The 23,151-nt window shown below is 47.1% G+C and overlaps 1 protein-coding gene across 1 annotated transcript; it reads left to right on the top strand.

The window, feature by feature from the left end:
• Positions 1–14,366: 14,366 nt before the first annotated feature.
• Positions 14,367–20,006, top strand: LOC119951820 (gastrula zinc finger protein XlCGF7.1-like). The gene is made up of 2 exons (XM_038775186.1): positions 14,367–14,499; positions 17,239–20,006. The coding sequence occupies exon 2, from the start codon at positions 17,603–17,605 to the stop codon at positions 18,452–18,454; it is 852 nt and encodes a 283-aa protein (XP_038631114.1). The 5' UTR covers positions 14,367–14,499; positions 17,239–17,602; the 3' UTR covers positions 18,455–20,006.
• The last annotated feature ends 3,145 nt before the right edge of the window (positions 20,007–23,151 follow it).

Here is a 23,151-nt window from a genome sequence, read left to right as displayed (position 1 = left end):
GTGGTTACATGGTCCTTTTGTCTAATTTATCTGGGTGTTTCTCGCAGAAGGAAACTGTCATGGTGTGAGGGGCAAGTTGGCTGGTAGATTGGGAAATTACAATAAACATATCACTGAAAGTGGCAACGCAGGTGGATAAGGCAGCTAAGAAGGCAGACGGCATGCTTGTCTTCATTGGTCGGGGCATTGAGTATAAAAATTGGCCAGTCATGCTGCAGCTGTACAGAACCTTAGTTCGGCCACACGTGGAATATTGCCTCCAATTCTGGTCACCACATTCCCAAAAGGATGTGGAGGCTTTGGAGAGAGTACAGAGGAGGTTTACCATAATGTTGCCTGGCCTGGAGGGTATTAGCTATGAGGAGAGGTTGGATAAACTCGGATTGTTTTCACTGGAAAGACGGAGGTTGAGGGACGACCTGATAAAAGTTTACAAAGTTATGAGTGGCTTGGACAGAGTGGATAGTCAGAAGCTTTTTCCCAGGTTGGAAAAGTCAATTACCAGGTGACAGAGGTTTAAGGTGCGAGGGGCAAAGTTTAGAGGAGATGTGTAAGGGAGGTTTTTACACAGAGGGTGGTGAGTGTCTGGAACTCGCTGCCTGAGGAGGTGGTGGAAGCAGGGATGATAGTGACGTTTAAGAGGCATCTTGACGAATACATGAATAGGATGGGAATAGACGGATACAGAACCTGGGAGCAGGGAAGGTTTTAGTTTTGACAGAAATCATGTTCCGAGCAGGCTTGGTGGGCCGAAGGGCCTGTTCCTGTGCTGTACTGTCCTTTGTTCTTTGTATGTTGATAGACAATAGACAGGCAGCCACTAGCATTTTATTTACATAAAATATGGATTTCTTTAAGAAGCAAAAGTTAAACAGCAAAAGTGAAGCTATCGTGGCTGACAAGAAAAGTTAAAGGTTTCATTAGATCAATGGAGGAGACTCCTAAAGTGACCCAAATAGTAGTGGGCTGAGGATTGGGAACTTGTTTAGAATTCAGCAAAGGGGGACCAACAAACTGATAAAGAGAAAATAGAATATGAGAGCAAACTGTGGAGAACTGGAAAAGCTCCTATAAGAATGTGAAAAGGAAAAGATTAGCAAAGACCAATGTGGGTCCATTCCAGGCAGAGACAGGAGAGTTTATAATGGGGAATAAGGAAATGGCAGAGAAACAAAACAATGTGTGTCTGTCTTCGCGTAGGAAGATACAGAAATTGTCCTAAAAACACTGGAGAACCAAGGGACCAGTGAGCACGAGGAACTGAAAGAGATTAGTATTAGTGAAAAAGTAGCACTGGAGAAATTAATGTGGTTGAAAGTTAATAAATCCCCAAAAGCTGATGCTCTACATCCCAGAGTGTTGAAAGAGGCGGCTGTAGAGATAGTGGATACATTGGTGATCATCTTTCAAAATTCTATAGGTTCTGGAATGGTTTCTGCAGATTGGAAGGTGGTAAATGTAACCCCACTATTTAAGGAGGGAGAGAGAAAACGGCGAACCACAGACCCATTAGCCTGACATCAGTAGGACGGAAAATGCTACAATCTATTATAAAGGATGTGATAACATATGAATTAGGAGCAGGAGTAGGCCACTCGGCCGCTCAAGCCTGCTCCACCATTCAATAAGTTCCCGGTTGATCTGATTGTAACCTCAACTCCACAGAGGCCCCTTAGGAAATAAATGTTGGGAGATAGTAATAATATTCTTTCTTATTATAATAATCTTTATTATTGTCACAAGTAGGCTTACATTAACACTGCAATGAAGTTACTGTGAAAATCCCCTTGTTGCCACACTCCGGCACCTGTTCAGGTACACTGAGGGGGAATTCAGAATGTCCAATTCACCTGACAGCACATCTTTGAGGAATTGTGGGAGGAAACCGGAGCACCCGGAGGAAACCCACGCAGACACAGCGAGAATGTGCAGACTCCTCACAGACAGTGACCAAGCCGGGAATCAAACCTCGGTCCCTGGTGATGTGAAGTAATGGTGCTAACTACTGTGCTACTGTGCCACTTATAGATGCTACACATTGCTGCCACTGGGTATCAATGGTGGAGATGGTGAATGGAGTGCTGATCATGTGCCTACTTTGTCTTGTATAAAACAAACTCTCCAATTTGAACAAGACTGTCTGATAATTAAGCACTTTAAAGAATTGAGTAAAACCTGATAAATTTAAATAATCCAGTCCATTTGAAAAAACAATCTGCTCTTCAAAGATATATTGGTACAAATTACAAGAGATCTTTGCAGTTGAATTGAATACCTTGACTTCTCACACGGACACCTGGCTGATAAGAGGCACTGATTGGACAATAGCTGGAAACAATGAGCAGAAATGTTTTTCTGGGAGTGAAACTGTTTCTCTTTTACCCGGAATCGACTATGTGAGAGTTAAAGGCAATACCAGGCTAAATTACATTGAATATGCAGCACAGAAACAGCCCAACCAATCCAAGCCAGTGTTTCTACTTCACGCTTCCAATCTTCATGCTTTCCCATCTGACTCTATCAGTGTATCCCTCTGTTCATTTCTCCCTCGTGTTCATCCAGCTTCCCCATGAATATATTGATGTTATTCACCTCCACCAATCCCTGTGGTAGCGAGTTCCACATTCCCACCACTCTCTGAGGAAGAGGTTTCACCTGAATTTCTTATTAGATTATCTCACATTGATAGCCTTTTGCTCTTCCCCTTACAAGAAAAACATTCTCCATGAGTATCAAAATCTTTCATAATTTACAGCCCTCCATTAGTCCCTCAGCCTTGTATTTTGATGAGAGGAGTGACCCGACCTATTTGTCGTCTGATAGGTTTAACCTCTCTCACTAAAAATCTGAAGACATAAATGCTTTCTTCACACTTGAGCTCAGCGCAGTGAGGGCAGTGATGGAGTTCCAAGGGAGCCTGAGAAAAGCAGATTCACTGAGAATGGGTGGGCTGGGCTGATCTGTGTGAATAAGCTGGTTAATCAGACTTCATGATCTGGGTCTTGGTGTTCTGGGTAGTGGAGGAGCTCAAGTGTCAGTCTTCAATAACACAGTAATCTGCATTTCTACAGCACACTTAATGTAATTTAATATCCCAAGGTGTTTTCACGGACATTGTAAATCCAGGTTTCACAGATGATTCGGTAAAATTGTCCAAGCTCATGATCATGTGACAGAAAATACTGCTTCTTTCTGTCTCTGCCTCCACACACTCCCTCCCTATTGATTGTAACACTAATTCATCTCACTATCCTCCTCCTGTTTTTCCCCAATTCTCCTCCCCTGAAAGTGCTGACTCTCGGGTTCAGCTTCACTCTCAGCTATTGCCTGAAGTTAACAAACTGTTTTCAAAGGGGAACGTCAGAATCAAACCCAGTGACAGGTACACTGTGTCTGGAATGGGGTCACTGCCCCCCACTCCCACTTTTATCCCAGTCCGAGGGGTTTGGATACTGGTTTGGAGATGGTTAATGGCGCCTGAATCTCCCATACCCCACCACGCCCGGGAAACCACTCTATCCACCGCGCACGGGGACGGACGACAGGGATTGCGCATGTCCAAGGGAGAGGAGACGATGCCCATGCTCAGTGACGGTTATTCCAATTGAGGTCAAAAGGACATCCATGACCACGTGACATCCGTTGCCCATTTTTTTTCCCAGTCGGCCAGCAACCAATGGGAAGAGTTGGAGGATCGGAAGGGCGGGCATTGTGTTAATGACGTTTCAGCTTCATACAGACTGAAACATCCTGCTGTGCCCAACATCTGAGTAAAACACTTTCTTTTCTCCCCCTTTCCATTTATTTTCTCATTCTGACCTTCAATTGGTGACTTGCAGCAACTGAAGTGAAAGGAAGTGAATCCAGGGAGGATGCAGACTCTGGAAAGCTTGGCCCAGGTCTCTCTCTCTCTTAAAGACACTGACATCCTTTGCTCTCTCAGCGTGTCACATTTATTGGTCTGGCTGAAAGGATTCATAGAATTTACAATGCAGAAGGAGGCCAATTGTCCCATTGAGTTTGCACCGGCCCTTGGAAAGACCACCCCACTTAAGACCACCCCGTAACCCAGTAATCTCACCTAAACTTTTTGGACACTAAGGGCAATTTAGCATGGCCAATCCACCTAACTTGCACATCTTTGGACTGTGGGAGGAAACCAAAGGAAACCCACGCAGACACGGGGAGAACGTGCTGACTCTGCACAGACAGTGAACCAAGCTGGGAATCGAACCAAGGACCCTGGAGCTGTGGAACAACTGGGCTAACCACTGTGCTACCTTGCTGCCGCTGATGGTCTCTTTCCTGGTATTCACAATTAAAGGGCTGGTTTCCCTAGGAGATGGCTGACAGCTAAGGGTAAATTAATGTAGGATTGAAATATGTGTAGTGTTGTTATATTGTACAGATTAGATATATTATTGGTTCTGTAATAAAGCACATTTATTATTATTTCTTGTTGTGTAATATAGTACTGTAGAGATACATTATATATTTCCAGAAGAGAAGCTGAAAAGCTCAGCCGGTCTGGCAGAACCTGTAAGGAGAGAAAAGAGCTAATATTTTTGAGTCCAGATGACCCTTTGTCAGAGGCAAGAAGGATAGAAAGTGGGAAATATTTATACTGTAGGGTGAGGGAAAGAAAGATGAGTCATAACCACAGAAACAAAGGAAATAGAGTGCGAAAGGGTAGCACAGTGGTTAGCACAGCACCAGGGTCCCAGGTTCAATTCCCGGCTTGGGTCACTGTGCGGAGTCTGCACATTCTCCCCGTGACTGCGTGGGTTTCTCCGGGTGCTACGGTTTCTTCCCAAAAGATGTGCTATTAGGTAATTTGGACATTCTGAATTCTCCCTCTGTGTACCCGAACACGTGCCGGAATGTGGCGACTCGGGGCTTTTCACAGTAACTTAATTGCAATGTTAATGTAAGGCTACATGCGACAATAAAGATTATTAATAAAATAAAGATTATAATGGAAGTCCCCAGAGAATATAAAAGGTGAGGAAAGACCAACTAAGATCAGAGGGTAAGCTGTGACAGATGTAGATGTGGGGGGATGGGGGCATGGTTGGGAGAGAGGTAAAATAAGAAAAAGGGGGTGCTCACAATGGGAACCCCATTGGCCGTCTGCCAGGACGGAGCATCCCTCTGCCAGCAGGGGGTGCAACACACCAGAAAATGGGTGTAGCAGAACAGAGAATCCAGCTTCTATGTCTGGAAATATATAACATAGCACAGTATGTATAACACAGTACTATAATACAATATTAGAAATATTAATAAATATACTTTAGTACAGAATCCAAAAAGTACATCTAATCTGTACCATAACAACACGAGACATATCTCTGTCCGACATTAATTTACTGTTCCCTTAAATGTCAACTATCTCTTGGGGAAACCAGCCCTTTGAATGTGAACATTAGGAAAGAGACCATCCTTTTAGCCAGACAAATAAATGTGTCAAGCTGAGGGAACAAAGGATGTGTTTAAGAGAGAGAGAGACCTGGGCCAAGCTTTGCAGAGTCTGCACCCTCCCTGGATTCATTTCCTTTCCCTTGTTGCTGCAAGTCACCATTAGACCATAAGACCATAAGACATAGGAGTGGAAGTAAGGCCATTCGGCCCATCGAGTCCACTCCGCCATTCAATCATGGCTGATGGGCATTTCAACTCCACCTACCAGCATTCTCCCCGTAGCCCTTAATTCCTCGCGACATCAAGAATTTATCTATCTCTGCCTTGAAGCCATTTAGCGTCCCGGCCTCCACTACACTCCGCGGCAATGAATTCCACAGGCCCACCACTCTCTGGCTGAAGAAATGTCTCCGCATTTCTGTTCTGAATTTACCACCTCTAATTCTAAGGCTGTGCCCACGGGTCCTCGTCTCCTCGCCTAACGGAAACAGTTTCTTTGCGTCCACCCTTTCTAAGCCATGTATTATCTTGTAAGTTTCTATTAGATCTCCCCTTAACCTTCTAAACTCCAATGAATACAATCCCAGGATCCTCAGCCGTTCATCATATGTTAGACCCGCCATTCCAGGGATCATCCGTGTGAATCTCCGCTGGACACGCTCCAGTGCCAGTATGTCCTTCCTGAGATGTGGGGCCCAAAACTGGACACAGTACTCCAAATGGGGCCTAACCAGAGCCTTATAAAGGCTCAGTAGCACATCGCTGCTTTTATATTCCAACCCTCTTGAGATAAATGACAACATTGCATTCGCTTTCTTAATCACAGATTCAACCTGCATGTATACCTTTAGGGAATCCTCGACTAGCACTCCCAGATCCCTTTGTACTTTGGCATTATGAATTTTCTCACCGTTTAGAAAGTAGTCTATGCTTGGATTCTTTTTTCCAAAGTGCAAGACCTCACATTTTCTCACGTTGAATTGCATCAGCCATTTCCTGCACCAATCTCCCAAACTGTCTAGATCCTTCTGCAGCCTCCCCATTTCCTCAGCACTACCTGCCTGACCACCTAACTTTGTATCATCGGCAAACTTCGCTAGAATGCCCCCAGTCCCTTCATCCAGATCATTAATATATATGGTGAACAGCTGCAGCCCCAACACTGAACCCTGTGGGACACCGCTGGTCACCGGCTGCCATTCTGAAAAAGAACCTTTTATCCCAACTCTCTGCCTTCTGTCAGACAGCCAATCCTCAACCCATGCCAGTAGCTCACCTCGAACACCATGGGCCCTCACCTTACTCAGCAGCCTCCTGTGTGGCACCTTATCAAAGGCCTTTTGGAAATCCAGATAGACCACATCCACTGGGTTTCCCTGGTCTAACCTACTTGTCACCTCCTCAAAGAATTCTAACAGGTTCGTCAGGCACGACCTCCCCTTACTAAATCCATGTTGACTTGTTCTAATCCGACCCTGCTCTTCCAAGAATTTAGAAATCTCATCCTTAACGATCGATTCTAGAATTTTACCAACAACCGAGGTTAGGCTAATTGGCTTATAATTTTCCATCTTTTGTCTTGATCCTTTCTTGAACAAGGGGGTTACAACAGCGATCTTCCAATCGTCCGGGACTTTCCCTGACTCCAGTGATTTTTGAAAGATCTCAACCAACGCTTCCGCTATTTCTTCAGCCACCTCTCTCAGAACTCTAGGGTGTAGCCCATCGGGGCCAGGAGATTTGTCAATTTTAAGACCTTTTTAGCTTTTTTAGCACCATCTCTTTTGTAATGGCAACCATACTCAACTCAGCCCCCTGACCCTCTATAATTTTTGGGATATTACTCATGTCTTCCACTGTGAAGACAGACGCAAAGTACTTATTAAGTTCTCCAGCCATTTCCTCGTCTCCCATCACTAGCCTTCCGGAATCAGTTTGAATTGGCCCAATGTCTACTTTGGCCTGTCGTTTGTTTCTTATGTATTGAAAGAAACTTTTACTATCATTTCTTATATTACTGGCTAGCCTGCCTTCATATTTGATCCTCTCCTTCCTTATTTGTCTCTTTGTTAACCTCTGTTTGTTTTTGTAGCCTTCCCAATCTTCTGATTTCCCAGTGCTTTTGGCCACTTTATAGGATCTCTCTTTTTCTTTGATACATTTCCTGACCTCCTTTGTCAGCCATGGCTGTCTAATCCCTCCCCGGATAATCTTTCTTTTCTTGGGGATGAACCTCTGTACAGTGTCCTCAATTATGCATACAAACTCCTGCCATTTTTGCTCTGCTGTCTTCCCCACTAGGGTCTGCTTCCAGTCGATTTTCGCCAGTTCCTCTCTCATGCCCTCGTAATTACCTTTATTTAACTGTAACACCATTACATCCGATTTTGCCTTCTCTCTTTCAAACTGCAGACCGATTGAAGGTGAGAATGAGAAAAGAAATGGAAAGGGGGAGAAAAGAAAGTGTTTTACTGAGAGATGTTGGAGACAGGAGGAGGTTTAAGTTTGTGTGAAGCTGTATCTTCAATCACACCAAGCCCGCGCTCTGATTGTCTGAGGACCAACGTCCTTCCGGTTCGCTGACCCTTTCCATTGGTCAATATTTCAGTGAGAAGTTGGAGGGCGGGTTCTTTGTGCACATGCGCCTTTGGACATGCGCAGTCCCGGGCCACAGGCCCGCCCGGCCGATAGAACGGTTTCCCGGGCGCGGCGGATTGTGGGTGCTCCGGGCGCCATTACTCATCCGAAGCCCAGTCTGCAAACGCCTGGGACTGGGATGGAACGGGGACGGTGGGCTGTAACATATGTTTAGTCTCCTCACCCCTCCCTGAATCCTCCCATCCACTTCCTCTTGCAAACACCTCATCCAGTATCAACCCCTCTCCCACCATTCACACCTCCCAGGCCCATTGAAACCTGTTTGACCAGGCTCCAATTACCCCCCCCCCCCCCCCATCACACCCGTTCACTAATCACCCTGTGTTTCCTCGTGTCGTCATCCCTGCCAGAGCCCCGCTCCTCGCCACCCCCTCCTCAGTAACCCCAGCTCCACGTGCCCAAAACCCACCTCCGTGAAACCAAGAAACGATACAGAACTGCACCCAAACGGAAAACACCACAACACACGCAGATAAACTACCCCCCCCCCCCATTTAAGAGTCATAAACAAACCCCATTCACATAGAAAACCCTCAATAAGAGAACACAATTCACGTTCCCACTAACCAAGCCCAAATCCCAACTCTCATCTCAGTTTCAGTCCTTCAGCCTTAACGAATGCCTCCGCCGCGTCAAAATAAAAATCCTTCGCGTTATGAGTGACTCTCAGCTTTGCTGGGTAGACCACTCCAAATCTCACTCTGCTGCCGGACAATGCCCCCTTCACCTGTCCAAAGGCCACCCGCCTTCTCACCTACTACTCCACGGTCAGATCTTGGTATCTGCATCTACCAACACCTTCCCACTTCACATCCGCTATCTAATGGCATTCTGCTTTTTAAAAAATAAATTTAGAGTACCCAATTATTTTTTCCAATTAAGGGGCAATTTAGCGTGGCCAATCCGCCTACCCTGCACATCTTTCGGTTGTGGGGGTGAAACCCACGCAGACACGGGGAGAATGTGCAAACTCCACACGGACAGTGACCCAGGCCGGGATTCGAACCCGGGTCCTCAGCACCGTAAGTAGCAATGCTAACCACTGTGCCACCGTGCTGCCCTTTTTACTGCTCCAGTGGGGAATGCCATCCGAGGCTGCACTCAGCATTATTCCTGCATTGAGAATCACCTCAGTGCAGGGTGAGATCAGGATGCCGTTTTTAAATGGCGTCCTGAGCTCTTGACCCCCCTGACTCGACCCCCCGACCCCCCAATGTCCCAACTCACCTATAAGCGGTCCTCGGGCCTCCCCACCCCACCTCACATGGGCAGTGCACCCCCGGACTTGATTCCCGGTGCGAGCAAATTGCCAGCCTGACACCTTGGCACAGCCCGTGTGGTACCCTGGCAGTACCCCTGCCAGCCTGACAGTGCTACCTGGACACCCCAGAAGTGCCAGGCCGGCACCTGGCCGACGATTTTCAAATTTTGCCTCCTTGACCAGTTCTGCAGCTCCCCTCCCTTAGCTCTGAGCCTTTTGTTGACCTCTGCCATCCTCCACAGCTCCTCACCCATCGAGGTGAACTGGTTGCTGTGTTGCAACAGTGTCTCCTCCACGCTCTTTAACTTCACTCCTTGATCCCACACTTCGATCGATGTCTTCATCTCTGCCACCTTTACCAGGGCAATCGCCTCCTCCACCCACTCTAAAGTGAAGCCAGCATCTCCCTCCAAACGCTTGGCAAACAGCCTTTCAAACTGTAGCGATAAGACCCTGTTTGTGTTAAAATAACTGATTGCAGGCGTGATGGGAAGGTTTTGGTCAATTTGAAATGAGACCTGTTGCCTTTTGACCGGTGACCAATTTATTGTCTGCGATGCCCTGATGGAAAAATGTGAAATGCCGAGCAGAACCTGAGTTGACACCTTTAACCACAATGTCTGAAGAATGGATCTGTGGTTAGAAGAAAGATGTCATTCGACAGTTCGAAGTGAAGTAAATGTGACCTGTCTGGGACACGGGTCAGAAGGAGTATAAGAACCAAGCATCGAAGATTCCGTTTCAGCAACGACCAAGGATCAGCCGGGACAAATGGGTGATGGCTCAGAGAATAGAACAGACCTCTGAGAGGAATGTGGCCAATTTAGTTCAAAGGGGTAATATCTACTTATGTCTGAAGCTCTGACATCACCTCAGTCAGAGTTTCCCGGTGAAGGGAGCGGCCCCACACGGCGACCCACCCCCCGCCATCTTCCTTCCTGCAGGACTCACAGCAGCACTCACCGGCGAACCTTCGCTCACCCCCTTCTTTCCAGCACCTTTCCTCTGGGACTTCGTCAGCCTCCTTATGATGTCCCACAACAACTCATCTAAAAACTGTCCCAAAACCAGGCACAAAAGTCCAAAAATCCGAGACTCTTGCAGGAGCTACCTAACGTGTGACATCCACCTACATATTGTCACCGGAAGTCCCTGGAATAAACAATATCAATATGAGACCAGCATCAATATATTAACGACAGGCCATTCATCTGCTCTGTCTGTGAACAGACCTTTTCTCAGTCAGGCAGCCTGCTGGCACTGGGGAGAGGACATTGAAACATGTTCCAGGAATGGGATGGAATTCAGCCAATCCTCCAGCCTGTTGACACACCAGCGAGTTCAAACTGGGGAGCTGCTGTTTACATGTTCTCCGTGTGGATAGAGAGTCACTCACTCATCCCACTTCCTGACACACCAGCGACTTCATGTTTGACTGCAGGGGCTGGACTCTGCTGAGGGAAATAGTCACTCTATCTGAGCCCCTCTGAATTACACACAACTCAATTCAATCTCCCCTCAGCCTCCTCTGTTCCAATGAGAACAACACCAGCCTCTCCAATCTTTCCTCATAGTTAAAATTCTCCATCCCGAGTAACATCATCATAAATCCCCTCTGCAGCCTCGTGTGATCACAGCCTTCCTGTAATGTGGTGACCAGAACAGTCTGCAGTGCTCCGGCTGTGGTCTAACTGGTGTTTGATCCAGTTCCAGCACAATCTCCCTGTTCTCATATTCTTGGCCCTCAGTTACCAAAGGAAACTATCCCACCTGCCTTCCTAAGTACAGATAACAGAGAGTGAGAGGCAGCTGAGAGTGACAGAGGGAGAGAGAGGCAGCATAGGGAGTGAGAGGCACCAGAGAGAGAGGGGAGCACCAGAGACTGAGTGAGGCAGGAGAGAGAGGAGAGAAAAGAGAGAAAAGAGAGAGGTACCCGAGACAGTAACAAAAATAAGTAATGAAATTGAGTTCAGACAGAGATCTGCATGAACTGACACCACTTTGTTCACAGATTAACAGAGTAATCACTGTACTTGAATCAATGTTATTCACTTTTGGAATTGAATGAATTATGGGTCAGATTAACTATATCATCCCCAGTATCAGATAGGTCTGTTTAATACAGAACAGGGTTAAACCCAGTGTCCAATATTAGAGGTCTCTGTGGCTGTTGGATGCCTGGTTTCATTGTACAGCTGACATGTCCACAGCTTCAATTAAGTCGTCTACCCAGGGTCTGTTTCTAAACCCACATGAAAATGAAATGAAATGAATGAAATGAAATGAAAATCGCTTATTGTCACGAGTAGGCTTCAATGAAGTTACTGTGAAAAGCCCCTAGTCGCCACATTCCGGCGCCTGTCCGGGGAGGGTGGTACGGGAATCGAACCGTGCTGCTGGCCTGCTTGGTCTGCTTTAAAAGCCAGCGATTTAGCTTTGTGAGCTAAACCACATATTACCGGGTTAGCTATTTATATATGGTCATCATGGTCAGACAGCTAACACAAAGTTCAACCAGAAACTATGGTTCTTCTATTCTACTGATTCCAGTTCCTACAAGGAGTGACGGCATCTCCAGCCCTCAGCTCTGTTGCTGGGCTGTCATTGGCATGAGCAATAGAGAGACAGAAGTTGCCTGAGGCTTAATGGGAAGTTGAAACCTGTAGCTCAAAATCAACTGTGTAAGATTTCTGAAAAGATCAGTAACGTTAAAAGATAAATTAACTTTAAAAGATAAATTCTAAACCCAGTGAACAAATTAAAGAGTCATGAGGCAAAAACTTTTACTGCAAAAAACTAGAAGCTACAATGCCTAAACACTATTTTTATTAGGAATGTATTTCTTAAACTCTAAATAGACTTTATACTTTTACTCTTTTTTTTCAATTTTAGAGTACCCAATTTATTTTTTCCAATGAAGGGGCAATTTAGCATTGCCAATTCACCTACCCTGCACATCTTTGGGTTGTGGGGGTGAAAACCACGCAAACATGGGGAGAATGTGCAAACTCCATACGGACAGTGACCCAGAGCTGGGATTGAACCTGGGACCTCGGTGCCGTGAGTCAGCAGCACTAACCACTGCGCCACTGTGCTGCCACTTTGCCCCTTTACTTTAATGTGGTAATAATGCCGACGTTGGACTGGGGTGAGCACAGTCAGAAGTCTTACAACACCGGGTTAAAGTCCAACAGGTTTGTTTCGAATCACTAGCTTTCGGAGCACAGCTCCTTCCTCAGGTGAATGAAGAGGTGGGTTCCAGAAACATATATACAGACAAAGTCAATGATGCAAGATGATACTTTTGAATGCGAGTCTTTGCAGGTAATTATGTCTTTACAGGTCCAGATGGAGAGACTGGAGAGAGGGATAATCACAGGTTCAAGAGGTGTGAATTGTCTCGAGTCAGGACAGTTGGTAGAATTGTGCAAGCCCAGGCCAGATGGGGGGGGGGGGGGGGGTGAATGTAATGCGACATGAATCCAAGGTCCCGGTCAAGGCTGTACTAGTGTGCGGAACTTGGCAATAAGTTTCTGCTTGGCGATTTTGCATTGTCGCGCGTCCTGAAGTTTGCCTTGGAGAGGCTACTCACACTTAATAATAATAATCCTTATATTTGTTACACGTCGGCTCATATTAACACCGCAATGGGGCAGCATGGTGGCGCAGTGGTTAGCACTGCCACCTCATGGCGCCGAGGTACCTGGTTTGATCCTAGATCTGGGTCACTGTCCATGCGGAGTTTGCACATTCTGCCCGTGCTTGCATGGGTTTCGCCCCCACAACCCAAACATGTGCAGCCGAGGTGGATTGGCCACGCTAAATTGCCCCTTAATTGGAAAAAATGAATTGGGTAGATTAAATTTTTTTTAAAACACAGCAATTAAGTAACTGTGAAACTCCCCAAGTCGCCACATTCTGGCGCTTGTTAGGGTACACTGAAGGAAAATTCAGAATTTCCAATTCACCTAACAGCACATCTTTCAGGCATTCTAGATCGAGAGATGGGGCAGCACAGTGGTTAGCACCATTGCTTCACATCTCCAGGGTTCCAGGTTCGATTCCGGCTTGGGTCACTTGTTGTGTGGAGTCTGCACGTTCTCCCCGTGTCTTCGTAGGTTTTGTATAGTGCTCCGGTTTCCTCCCACAGTCCAAAGATGTGCCGGTTCGGTGGATTGGCCATGATAAAAGGTAGATTGGCCATGATAAATTGCCCTTAGTGTCCAAAAAGGTTAGGTGGGTTTACTGGGTTATGGGAATGAGGTGGAGACCTGGGTTGTGGTGGGGTTTTCTTTCCAGGACTGGTGCCAAATCGATGGGCTCAATGCCCTCCTTCTGCAGTATAAATTCTATGATTCCACCCGACGCTTCGGTTTCCTCCCAAGCATACTTGTAACAATAAAGATTATTTCAAAAAAGAGGTAGCTAATTGTAAAGAGTTGAGGAGAAACTGCTTCTCCCAAAGGGCTGTGAATCTGTGGCATTCACTGCCCCAGAGTGCGGTGGGGCTGGGACAGTGAGTAAATTTAGGGAGGAGTTCGACAGATTTTTAATCGGGTTGAAGGGTTCGACTCGATGGGCCAAATGGCTTAATTTTGCTCCAATATCTTATGACCTTCTGAAAGGGGGAGACATTGATTTGCTCCCAGATGTTGCCCAGAGGAAAAAGTTTTACTCAAACCCATTGCCCAACTTCCACATTGTGACATCACAAAGGAGCGCGTCCTCTAAATCAGCCAATTGGAATAAATCCGTTCCGCGGTGACGTCACTGCCCAGCGCAGGGCACGGGAGCCCCGCCCTTACCCGGTGTTCCCCTTCCCCCACAAATCCTCGAGACAAGGTTTCCAGGCAACCGGCTGACAGTTCCGGCCATCGGTGATCCCCTTTCTACAGACCCGGGACTGCGCATGTCTAAGGGAAGGGGAAGCTGCGCATGTGCAGGAGAGCTCACTTCCGCTGACCTTACTGCTGAGGTGTTGACCAGTAGGAAGATTGGAGAAACGGAAGGACTCTGCTCCTCCGCCAATCACAGCTCCCCCATTGTCTCAATGCGGAAGCTGGACATGGAGGTGTGTGTCGAGCAAAGCTGTTGTTCCTCCAACCCTGAATGAGCTTGAGGTGCACATAGACTGAACCTTCCTCCTGTCTCCAACATCTGTGAGTAAAACACTTTATTTTCTCCCTCTTTCCAATTATTGTCTCATTCTGACCTTCAATTGGTGACTTGCAGCAACTGAAGTGAAAGGAAGTGAATCCAGGGAGGATGCAGACTCGGCAAAGCTTGGCCCAGGTCTCTCTCTCTCTCTTAAAGACACTGACATCCTTTGCTCTCTCAGCGTGTCACATTTATTGGTCTGGCTGAAAGGATTCATAGAATTTACAATGCAGAAGGAGGCCAATTGTCCCATTGAGTTTGCACCGGTCCTTGGAAAGACCACCCCACTTAAGACCACCCCGTAACCTCACCTAAACTTTTTGGACACTAAGGGCAATTTAGCATAGCCAATCCACCTAACTTGCACATCTTTGGACTGTGGGAGGAAACCAAAGGAAACCCACGCAGACACGGGGAGAACGTGCTGACTCTGCACAGACAGTGAACCAAGCTGGGAATCGAACCAAGGACCCTGGAGCTGTGGAACAACTGGGCTAACCACTGTGCTACCTTGCTGCCGCTGATGGTCTCTTTCCTGGTATTCACAATTAAAGGGCTGGTTTCCCCAGGAGATGGCTGACAGCTCAGGGTAAATTAATGTAGGATTGAAATATGTGTAGTGTTGTTATATTGTACAGATTAGATATATTATTGGTTCTGTAATAAAGCACATTTATTATTATTTCTTGTTGTGTAATAAAGTACTGTAGAGATACATTATATATTTCCAGAAGAGAAGCTGAAAAGCTCAGCCGGTCTGGCAGAACCTGTAAGGAGAGAAAAGAGCTAATATTTTTGAGTCCAGATGACCCTTTGTCAGAGGCAAGAAGGATAGAAAGTGGGAAATATTTATACTGTAGGGTGAGGGAAAGAAAGATGAGTCATAACCACAGAAACAAAGGAAAATCCTTTGCTCCCTCAGTGTGACATTTATTTGTCTGGCTTAAATTATGGTCTCTTAACTGATGTTCATATTTAAAGGGCTGGTTTCCCCAGGAAATGGCTGATATTAAAGGGAACAGTAAACAGGACAAATCAAACCCAACCAATTACTTCCTTGTCGGAATACCCTCCATCATCAGCAAAGTGATGGAAGGAATCATTAACGGTGGGGATGTTTGTGGAATGTTCAGCACCATTCGTGACTCCTCAGATAATGAACTCGTCCATGTCCAAATGCAGCAAGACCTGGACAGTATCCAGATGTGGATTGATAAGTGGCAACTTACATTTGTGCTACACAAGTGCCAGGCAATGGCAATCTCCTACAAAGGAGGATCTAACCACCCCCCTTTGATATTCAGTGACATTAGCATAGCTGAATCCCCCACAACCAATATCCTGAGACATATTAATACGGTGGCCACCGGGGCAGGTCAAAGACTACAGCGAGTAACGCACCTCCTGACTCCCAAAGCCTGTCCACCATATACAAGGCACAAGTCAGGTGTGTAATAGAATAATCACCACTTGCCTGGTTGAGTGCAGCTCCGACAACACTCAAGATGCTGCTCTACACCATCCAGAACAAAGCAGCCTGCTTGACTGCTCCCCATTCCACAAATATTCAAACCCTCCACCACTGCCGAACAGTGGCAGCCGTGTATATCATCTACAAGATGCACTGCAGTAACTCACCAAGGTTCCTCCGACAGCACCTTCCAAACCCATGACCACTACTATCTAGAAGGACAAGAGCAGCAGATACCTGGGAACCCCACCACCTGGAGGTTCACCTCCAAGTCACTCACCAGACAGAATTGGAAATATATCGCCCTTCCCATTGTTGCTGGGGCAACATCCTGGAACTCCATCCCTGACAGCACAGGGGATGTACCTACAACTCCAGGACTGCAGCGGTTCAAGAAGGCAACTCATCACCACCTTCTGAAGGGTAACTGGGGATGGGCAATAAATGCTGGCTGTACCAGCGACTCTCACATCCCGTAAATTAATTTTAAATTTTTTTATATCGGACATAGATACATCTAGTGTTATATATGTATTATATATATTATTGATGGTTCTGTCATAGTTTTGTAATATAGTACTGTACCTACATTATATATTTCCAGTCATACAGTCATTGCAGTACTGACAGAATCCATTTCGGAACTCAAGTCAATGCTGACTCTCTGTACAGTAATCCAGTCAGCCCCATTCCCCCTCAATATACCTGTTCACCTGAAAGCTTATTTTCTTCATATTTTATTTTGAATTATTGATCATCTCGACTTCCACAACACTTGTGGCAGTGGGTTCTTGCTCATGCCCACTCCATGAGTAAATACAATTATTCCTCAGAATCACCCCATCCCTAAATATACTTAGATGGAGAGTCTCTACTCTTGTACAGGTTGTAATGAGTTTAAATTTGTTGATCAGCATCAGTCAGCACCTTCATGAGAATTGGGAGGGGAAGGAAGTGAATCCAGTCTGTATATTACACACATTTATCATCCAGTAACATAGACATATATCTGTCTGGCAGCCTCTGTGTCCAGGACAGGAAGCAGTGAGCATGGATCTGTCAATCAGCCTGATTCAGTGCCTTCAGGAAAATTGGGAGGGTGAATATTAGATACAGCAGAGTGAGAATGGAGGGAGAGTGTGTGGAATGGAGATTTAGAGCATTTGAGGGAACGAGAGAGAGCAAACAATGTTCGATAGAAACTAGAATTGTCTGTTCTGAATTTCTATCCTGTACTGACTGTTATGATTTTTGTAAAATCTTTCTGCAGGAAGTTAGAACGAGAGGAGTTTGAGGTGGATATCTCAAACTAAATATCACGTCAAGAACTGACTGATTCACTCAATTCTTAGGACCGAAGATCATCGGCCTTTGAAACTAGAAGGAGAAATGTTTGTCTCTTCTGTCTGCTTCAAGAGATTTTAAACATCGTTGTGTCTGGAAAAGCACTGAGACACACACACATCTGTGTGAGACTGTTCCAGAGCACTGATTGTGGAAAGAGCTTTAACCAGTGACACAGCCTGAAAAAATGCTACACCTTTTACAGCAGGGAGAGACTGTATAGGTGTTCTGTGTGTGGACGAGGCTTCAACTGATTGTCCAACGTGGTGAGACACAAGATCACCCGGACCATGGAGAAACCATGGAAATGTGAGGACTGTGGAAAAGGATTCAAAGGCGCATATGGGCTGAAAAGGCATCAACGTAGTCACACTGGAGAGAAGCCGTTCACCTGCTCTGTGTGTGGGAAGGGATTCATAGCACCGCACGAGCTGGAAAGGCATCAACGCAGTCACACTGGAGAGAGGCCTTTCCCCTGCTCTCAGTGTGAAAAGGGATTCACTGACATTGGCAACTTGCGGAGACACGAAAGAGTTCACACTGGGGAGAGGCCATTCACCTGCTCTGACTGTGAGAAGGAATTCACTCAGTTATCCAGCCTGCAGAGACACCAGCGAGTTCACGCTGGGGAGAGGCCATTCACCTGCTCTGTGTGTGATAAGGGATTTACTCGGTTAGCCCACCTTCAGAGACACCAGCAAGTTCACACCGGGGAGAGGCCATTCACCTGCAGTGTGTGTGATAAGGCATTCACTCAGTTATCCAACCTGCAGGCACACCAGCGAGTTCACACCGGGGAGAAGCCGTTCATCTGCACTGTGTGTGATAAGGGATTTGCTCAATTATCCAGCCTGCTGAGCCACTATGTCACTCACACCAAGAGCAGGCCCTTTAAATGCTCTGACTGCAGGAGGGGTTTCAAAAGCTCTCAGCTACTGATATCCCACCAGCGCGTTCACTCTGAGGAGAGACCGTTCAGCTGCTCTCGCTGCACAAAGAGCTTTAGAACCTCCTCCAACCTGATGCAACACGAGCGAGATCACACTGGGAAGAGCCCATTCACCTCTCCAACTGGGAAAAGATTCACTCGGTCATCACTTACTGAGCCACAATGTCACTCACATCAACGAGAGACGCTTTAAATGCTCCGACTGTGGGAGTGGGTTTAAAACCTCTGATGTCCCACCAGCGTATTCACACCGAGGAGAAACTGTTCAGCTGCTCTCACTGCACAAAGAGGTTTCAAACATCATCCACATTGCGGAGGCACCAGCGAGTTCACATTGGGGAGAGGCCATTCACCTGCTCTGATTGTGGGAGGAGATTTAGTGATTCATCTGCCTTGTTGACACACCAGCGAGTCCACACTGCAAACTCACCTGCTGTAACTGTGGGGAGTGAGTCATCCAACATGTTCAGACACCAAAGGGTTAGACTCTGCTGTTAATCACATCCAGGACTGAACCTGGAGTGGGTGGAGGGGTTTGCCTCCTCGTCAACTCCTCCTGGTGCTCAGACATGGAAATTGTGCCCCTTGGTTCCAGACTCTCAAACTGGGGGAAACATCTCACCTGCACCTCCTCAGTCTATTCCTTTATGGATTTTGTAAGTTTCAATGAAATCCTCTCTCATTCCTTGAAACTCTAGAGAAAAGAGGTGTAGTTTCCCCAATCTCTCTTCATAAGACAGTCCTCCCATCAACGGAACAATTCTGGTGAACCTTCATTGCCCTCCCTCTGTGGCAATAATACCGTTCCTAAGGTAAGAGGAGTAAAATTGCACACAGTACTCCAGCTGTGGTCTAACCAAGGTTCTATACTATTGAAGCCAGTCTTCACTACTCCTGTACTGAAATCTGCTTGTGATAAAGGCCAACATCCCATCAGCCTTCCTAATGACTTGCTGCACCTGTATGTTAGCCTTCAGGGACTTATTGACAGGGTCCATTTATACCTAGGTCCCTTTACCACGAATACCACTTGCGTTAACAGCACACGAGGTTCAGCTCGCACAGAGGGAGACCATTCGGCCCATCGTGCTAATGCCAGATCTGTGAAAGAGCCAACCAATTAATCCTATTGTCCAGAAATTTTCTTTTCTTTTCAAGGATCTTGTCCAGTTCCCTTTTGAAAGAAAGAGTTGAATCTGTTTCTTGCAGCCTTTTCAGATAATGTTCTCCTGATCACAACAACTTGCCTGTGTTTTAAAAACAAATTATTCCGGATATAGTGTGTTTACATTTTCATTGAGAATTTCAGAATCAAAATATTACTTAAAATTAAACCTCAATCTTTGTCAATCTTTTTGATGAGGGGACCAACTGTAATATATCCCAAGTTTGAGGAAAATCTAAAAAAAATCCTTTTCTATAGCATCACAGAACTCCCAAAAGATTTAGATATATTGTTACGTGTACTGAGGTACAGTAAACAGTATTATTCTGCGTAGTGTGCAGGGAGATCGTTCCATAGATGAAAAACATAGGACATACAATAAATACACCATCGGGTGAAGCTTAATGAGTGCAGTGCTAAGTGTAGTCATTGTTGTAATGTACAAAACTGTAGGTAGAAACGACTGGGAAATCCATTTAATTTTATCAATCCATCACTTTTCCACCATATTCACGGATATGAGTAACAAGGTCAAGGAAGTCATTTTAAACTCTAACATCTAGCTTCCTTCTTGCACAGATTATATAACGGGGGGGGGGGGGGCCGGGCGGGGGGGGGGGGGGGGGGCCGGGCGGGGGGGGGGGGGGGGGGGGGGCCGGGCGGGGGGGGGGGGGGGGGGCCGGGCGGGGGGGGGGGGGGGGGGCCGGGCGGGGGGGGGGGGGGGGGCGGCGGGGGGGGGGGGGGGGCGGGGGGGGGGGGGGGGGGGGGGGCGGGGGGGGGGGGCGGCGGCGGCGGGGGGGGGGGCCGGGGGGGGGGGGGGCGGCGGGGGGGGGGGGGGGGGCGGCGGGGGGGGGGGGGGGGGCGGCGGGGGGGGGGGGGCCGGGGGGGGGGCGGCGGGGGGGGGGGGGGCGGCGGGGGGGGGGGCAGCGCTAAAGGGCCTGCCGTTCAAACAAGCCCGAAATAAATTCCGCTACCTGGGGATCCAAATAGCCCATGACTGGGAAGGGGTCCACAAATGGAACCTCACCAGCCTGACGGAGGAAGTTAAAAAGGACCTGCAGAGATGGAACACACCCCCGCTCTCCCTCGCGGGGAGAGTCCAGACGATCAAAATGAACGTACTGCCCAGGTTCCTTTTCCTGTTTAGATCCATTCCGATCTACATCCCCAAGGCCTTTTTCAAAGCGCTGGACAAACATATCATGGCGTTCGTATGGGGGGGTAAAAATGCTAGGATCCCAAAGAAGGTCATACAAAAAACAAAATCCAGGGGGGGGCTAGCCCTCCCGAATCTACAATTCTACCACTTGGCGGCAACAGCCGAGCGAGTAAGGGGATGGATCCAGGAGCCAGAAGCCGAGTGGGTGCGTGCGGAGGAGGCCTCCTGCATGGGAACCTCCCTCCGGGCCCTCGCCACGGCAGCACTCCCATCCCCACCCAAAAAACACTCTACCAGCCCAGTGGTGACAGCCACCCTCCAATCCTGGAACCAACTGCGGCAGCAATTTGGCCTGTACAAAATGTCGGACAAGGCTCCCATCTGCAACAACCATAGGTTCAAACCAGCACTGACTGACGCCACCTTCAAAAGGTGGAGACAGGACGGGGGGACACTGACAGTCAGGGACCTATACACGGACGACAGGATCGCAACACTGGACGAACTGACAGAGAAATTTCAGCTAGCTGGGGGGAACGAGCTACGGTACCTGCAGCTCAAAAACTTCCTACGAAAGGAGACAAGGACGTACCCACAACCGCCACGACAGACACTATTGGAAGACCTACTGGACGCAAGTATCCTAGAGAAAGGGAACTGTAGTGACATGTATGACTGACTGGTAGATAGGGACGACACCGTACTGGACGCAACAAGAAGGAAATGGGAGGACGACCTGGGGATGGAGATAGGGTGGGGACTCTGGAGCGAAGCACTGCATAGGGTCAACTCCACCTCCACGTGCGCAAGGCTCAGCCTGACGTAACTAAAAGTGGTACATAGAGCCCACTTAACGAGAAACCGTATGAGTAGGTTCTTCCCGGAGGTGGAGGACAAATGTGAGCGGTGCCAGAGAGGCCCGGCCAACCACGCCCACATGTTCTGGTCTTGCCCCAGACTTGTGGAGTACTGGACAGCCTTCTTCGAGGCTATGTCCAAAGTGGTGGGGGGTGAGGGTGGAGCCATGCCCGATAGTGGCGGTCTTCGGGGTTTCAGACCAGCCAGATCTATTCCTGGGGAGGAGGGCGGACGCCCTTGCCTTTGCCTCCCTGATTGCCCGCCGTAGAATCCTGTTTGGCTGGCGGTCAGCAGCACCACCCAGAGCTGCAGACTGGCTGTCCGACCTCTCGGAATCTCTCCAAATGGAGAAAATCAAATTCGCCATCCGAGGGTTGGACGACGGCTTCCACAGAACGTGGGAGCCATTCATGCAACTGTTCCGGGACCTGTTTGTGGCCAACGTACATGAGGAAGAATAGTCGGGTGGCCAAGAACCAGGGGAAAATGGGCGGGAATCGGGGGAAGGTAGCCGGGGGGAGGGGGGGGCTACGGGCTCGGTATGGGGGTTTGATGGCAAGCCAAGGCCCAAACCAAACTATAAATAAATGCCTATAAACATGTGCCTCGGCCATATTGGGGAATGTAAAATATGTATGCCGGCTAAAGGGGGCGGCCACAATTATTGTTATGAAGATGCTTACCTGTAAATATTCATGTAAAAAATTTTTGTGTTTTCCTTTTTGTTTTCCTTTTTTTTTTCTCTCTCTCTAATAACTTGTAATTTGTCATATATAAAATATGAAAACTCAATAAAAAAAACATTTATAAAAAAATTCAGAAAAGACCAACTGTCTGCTCAAATGGTTAATGCTTCCTGCAGAATCTAAGGGGCGGAGAACTTGGCGTGATGCCATTTACGTCTTTTCACGCAATCTAAAAACTTATTCATATTTCAATTACTCTTATTCGTAAAGTTACTTTCTTTTAAACTGATATAGTGTGAACTGAACAACTTTGGAACATTTTGGGAAGCTTGGGAACATTTGCAAGAGGAAATATGAATGTTTTGCCATTAGTTTAAAAACAATTCGAGTACGCATTTTGTTGTCCTTCAGAAGAACCACTTGTTATCATAATAAGGCCAGTACAACATTCCAAGCAGTAGTTAGTTAACATCATCTGATCTACTAAATTTCGTTCAAAAGCAATGTTAAAATCCAGTCATTATTGCCAGCATGCTTCTAAATTGGAAACTCATTAACTTCACTTCCATAATTCCCTTATTGTGGATCGTTTAATCAACATCTTTTAGTCAATTATCATGTCTTCCGTAGAGAAGGGTTGTTCGATATTTACGGCTTGCGTCTGTGACCGAGTGCGTGTCGCTAAGGGGGATACGTTAACAGGAGTTTCATTGGTAATGGGATCAGAAGTGGGAGTCAGGACTTGGGAAAGTGGAATTGCAAGATCGGGGAGCACAAAATGAGGGTGGGGTCCAGGGTTCAAATTCTCCTCGTCTTCCGTATCACTTGAATAGGGGAACATTGGCATGCCAGAGCAACTGGGAGGATCCTCCTTTCCTATAATCTTACGAGCTAGCCCTACTTTTCTGCTAACAGGAGGTTTGTTATTGCCAGATTGCTCTTTATCATTTTGACTGTTTTCCATACCAAAGCTCACATTACAATTTTAAAGTCTTCCAATCTTTCGCTTTACCGTTCACACA

This window comes from Scyliorhinus canicula, chromosome 17 (genome assembly GCF_902713615.1).
Source record: "Scyliorhinus canicula chromosome 17, sScyCan1.1, whole genome shotgun sequence".
In the NCBI taxonomy this organism is placed as follows: domain Eukaryota; kingdom Metazoa; phylum Chordata; class Chondrichthyes; order Carcharhiniformes; family Scyliorhinidae; genus Scyliorhinus; species Scyliorhinus canicula.
The sequence above is the reverse complement of the archived record's forward strand: the minus strand, read 5'-3'. Positions and strand labels throughout refer to the sequence as shown.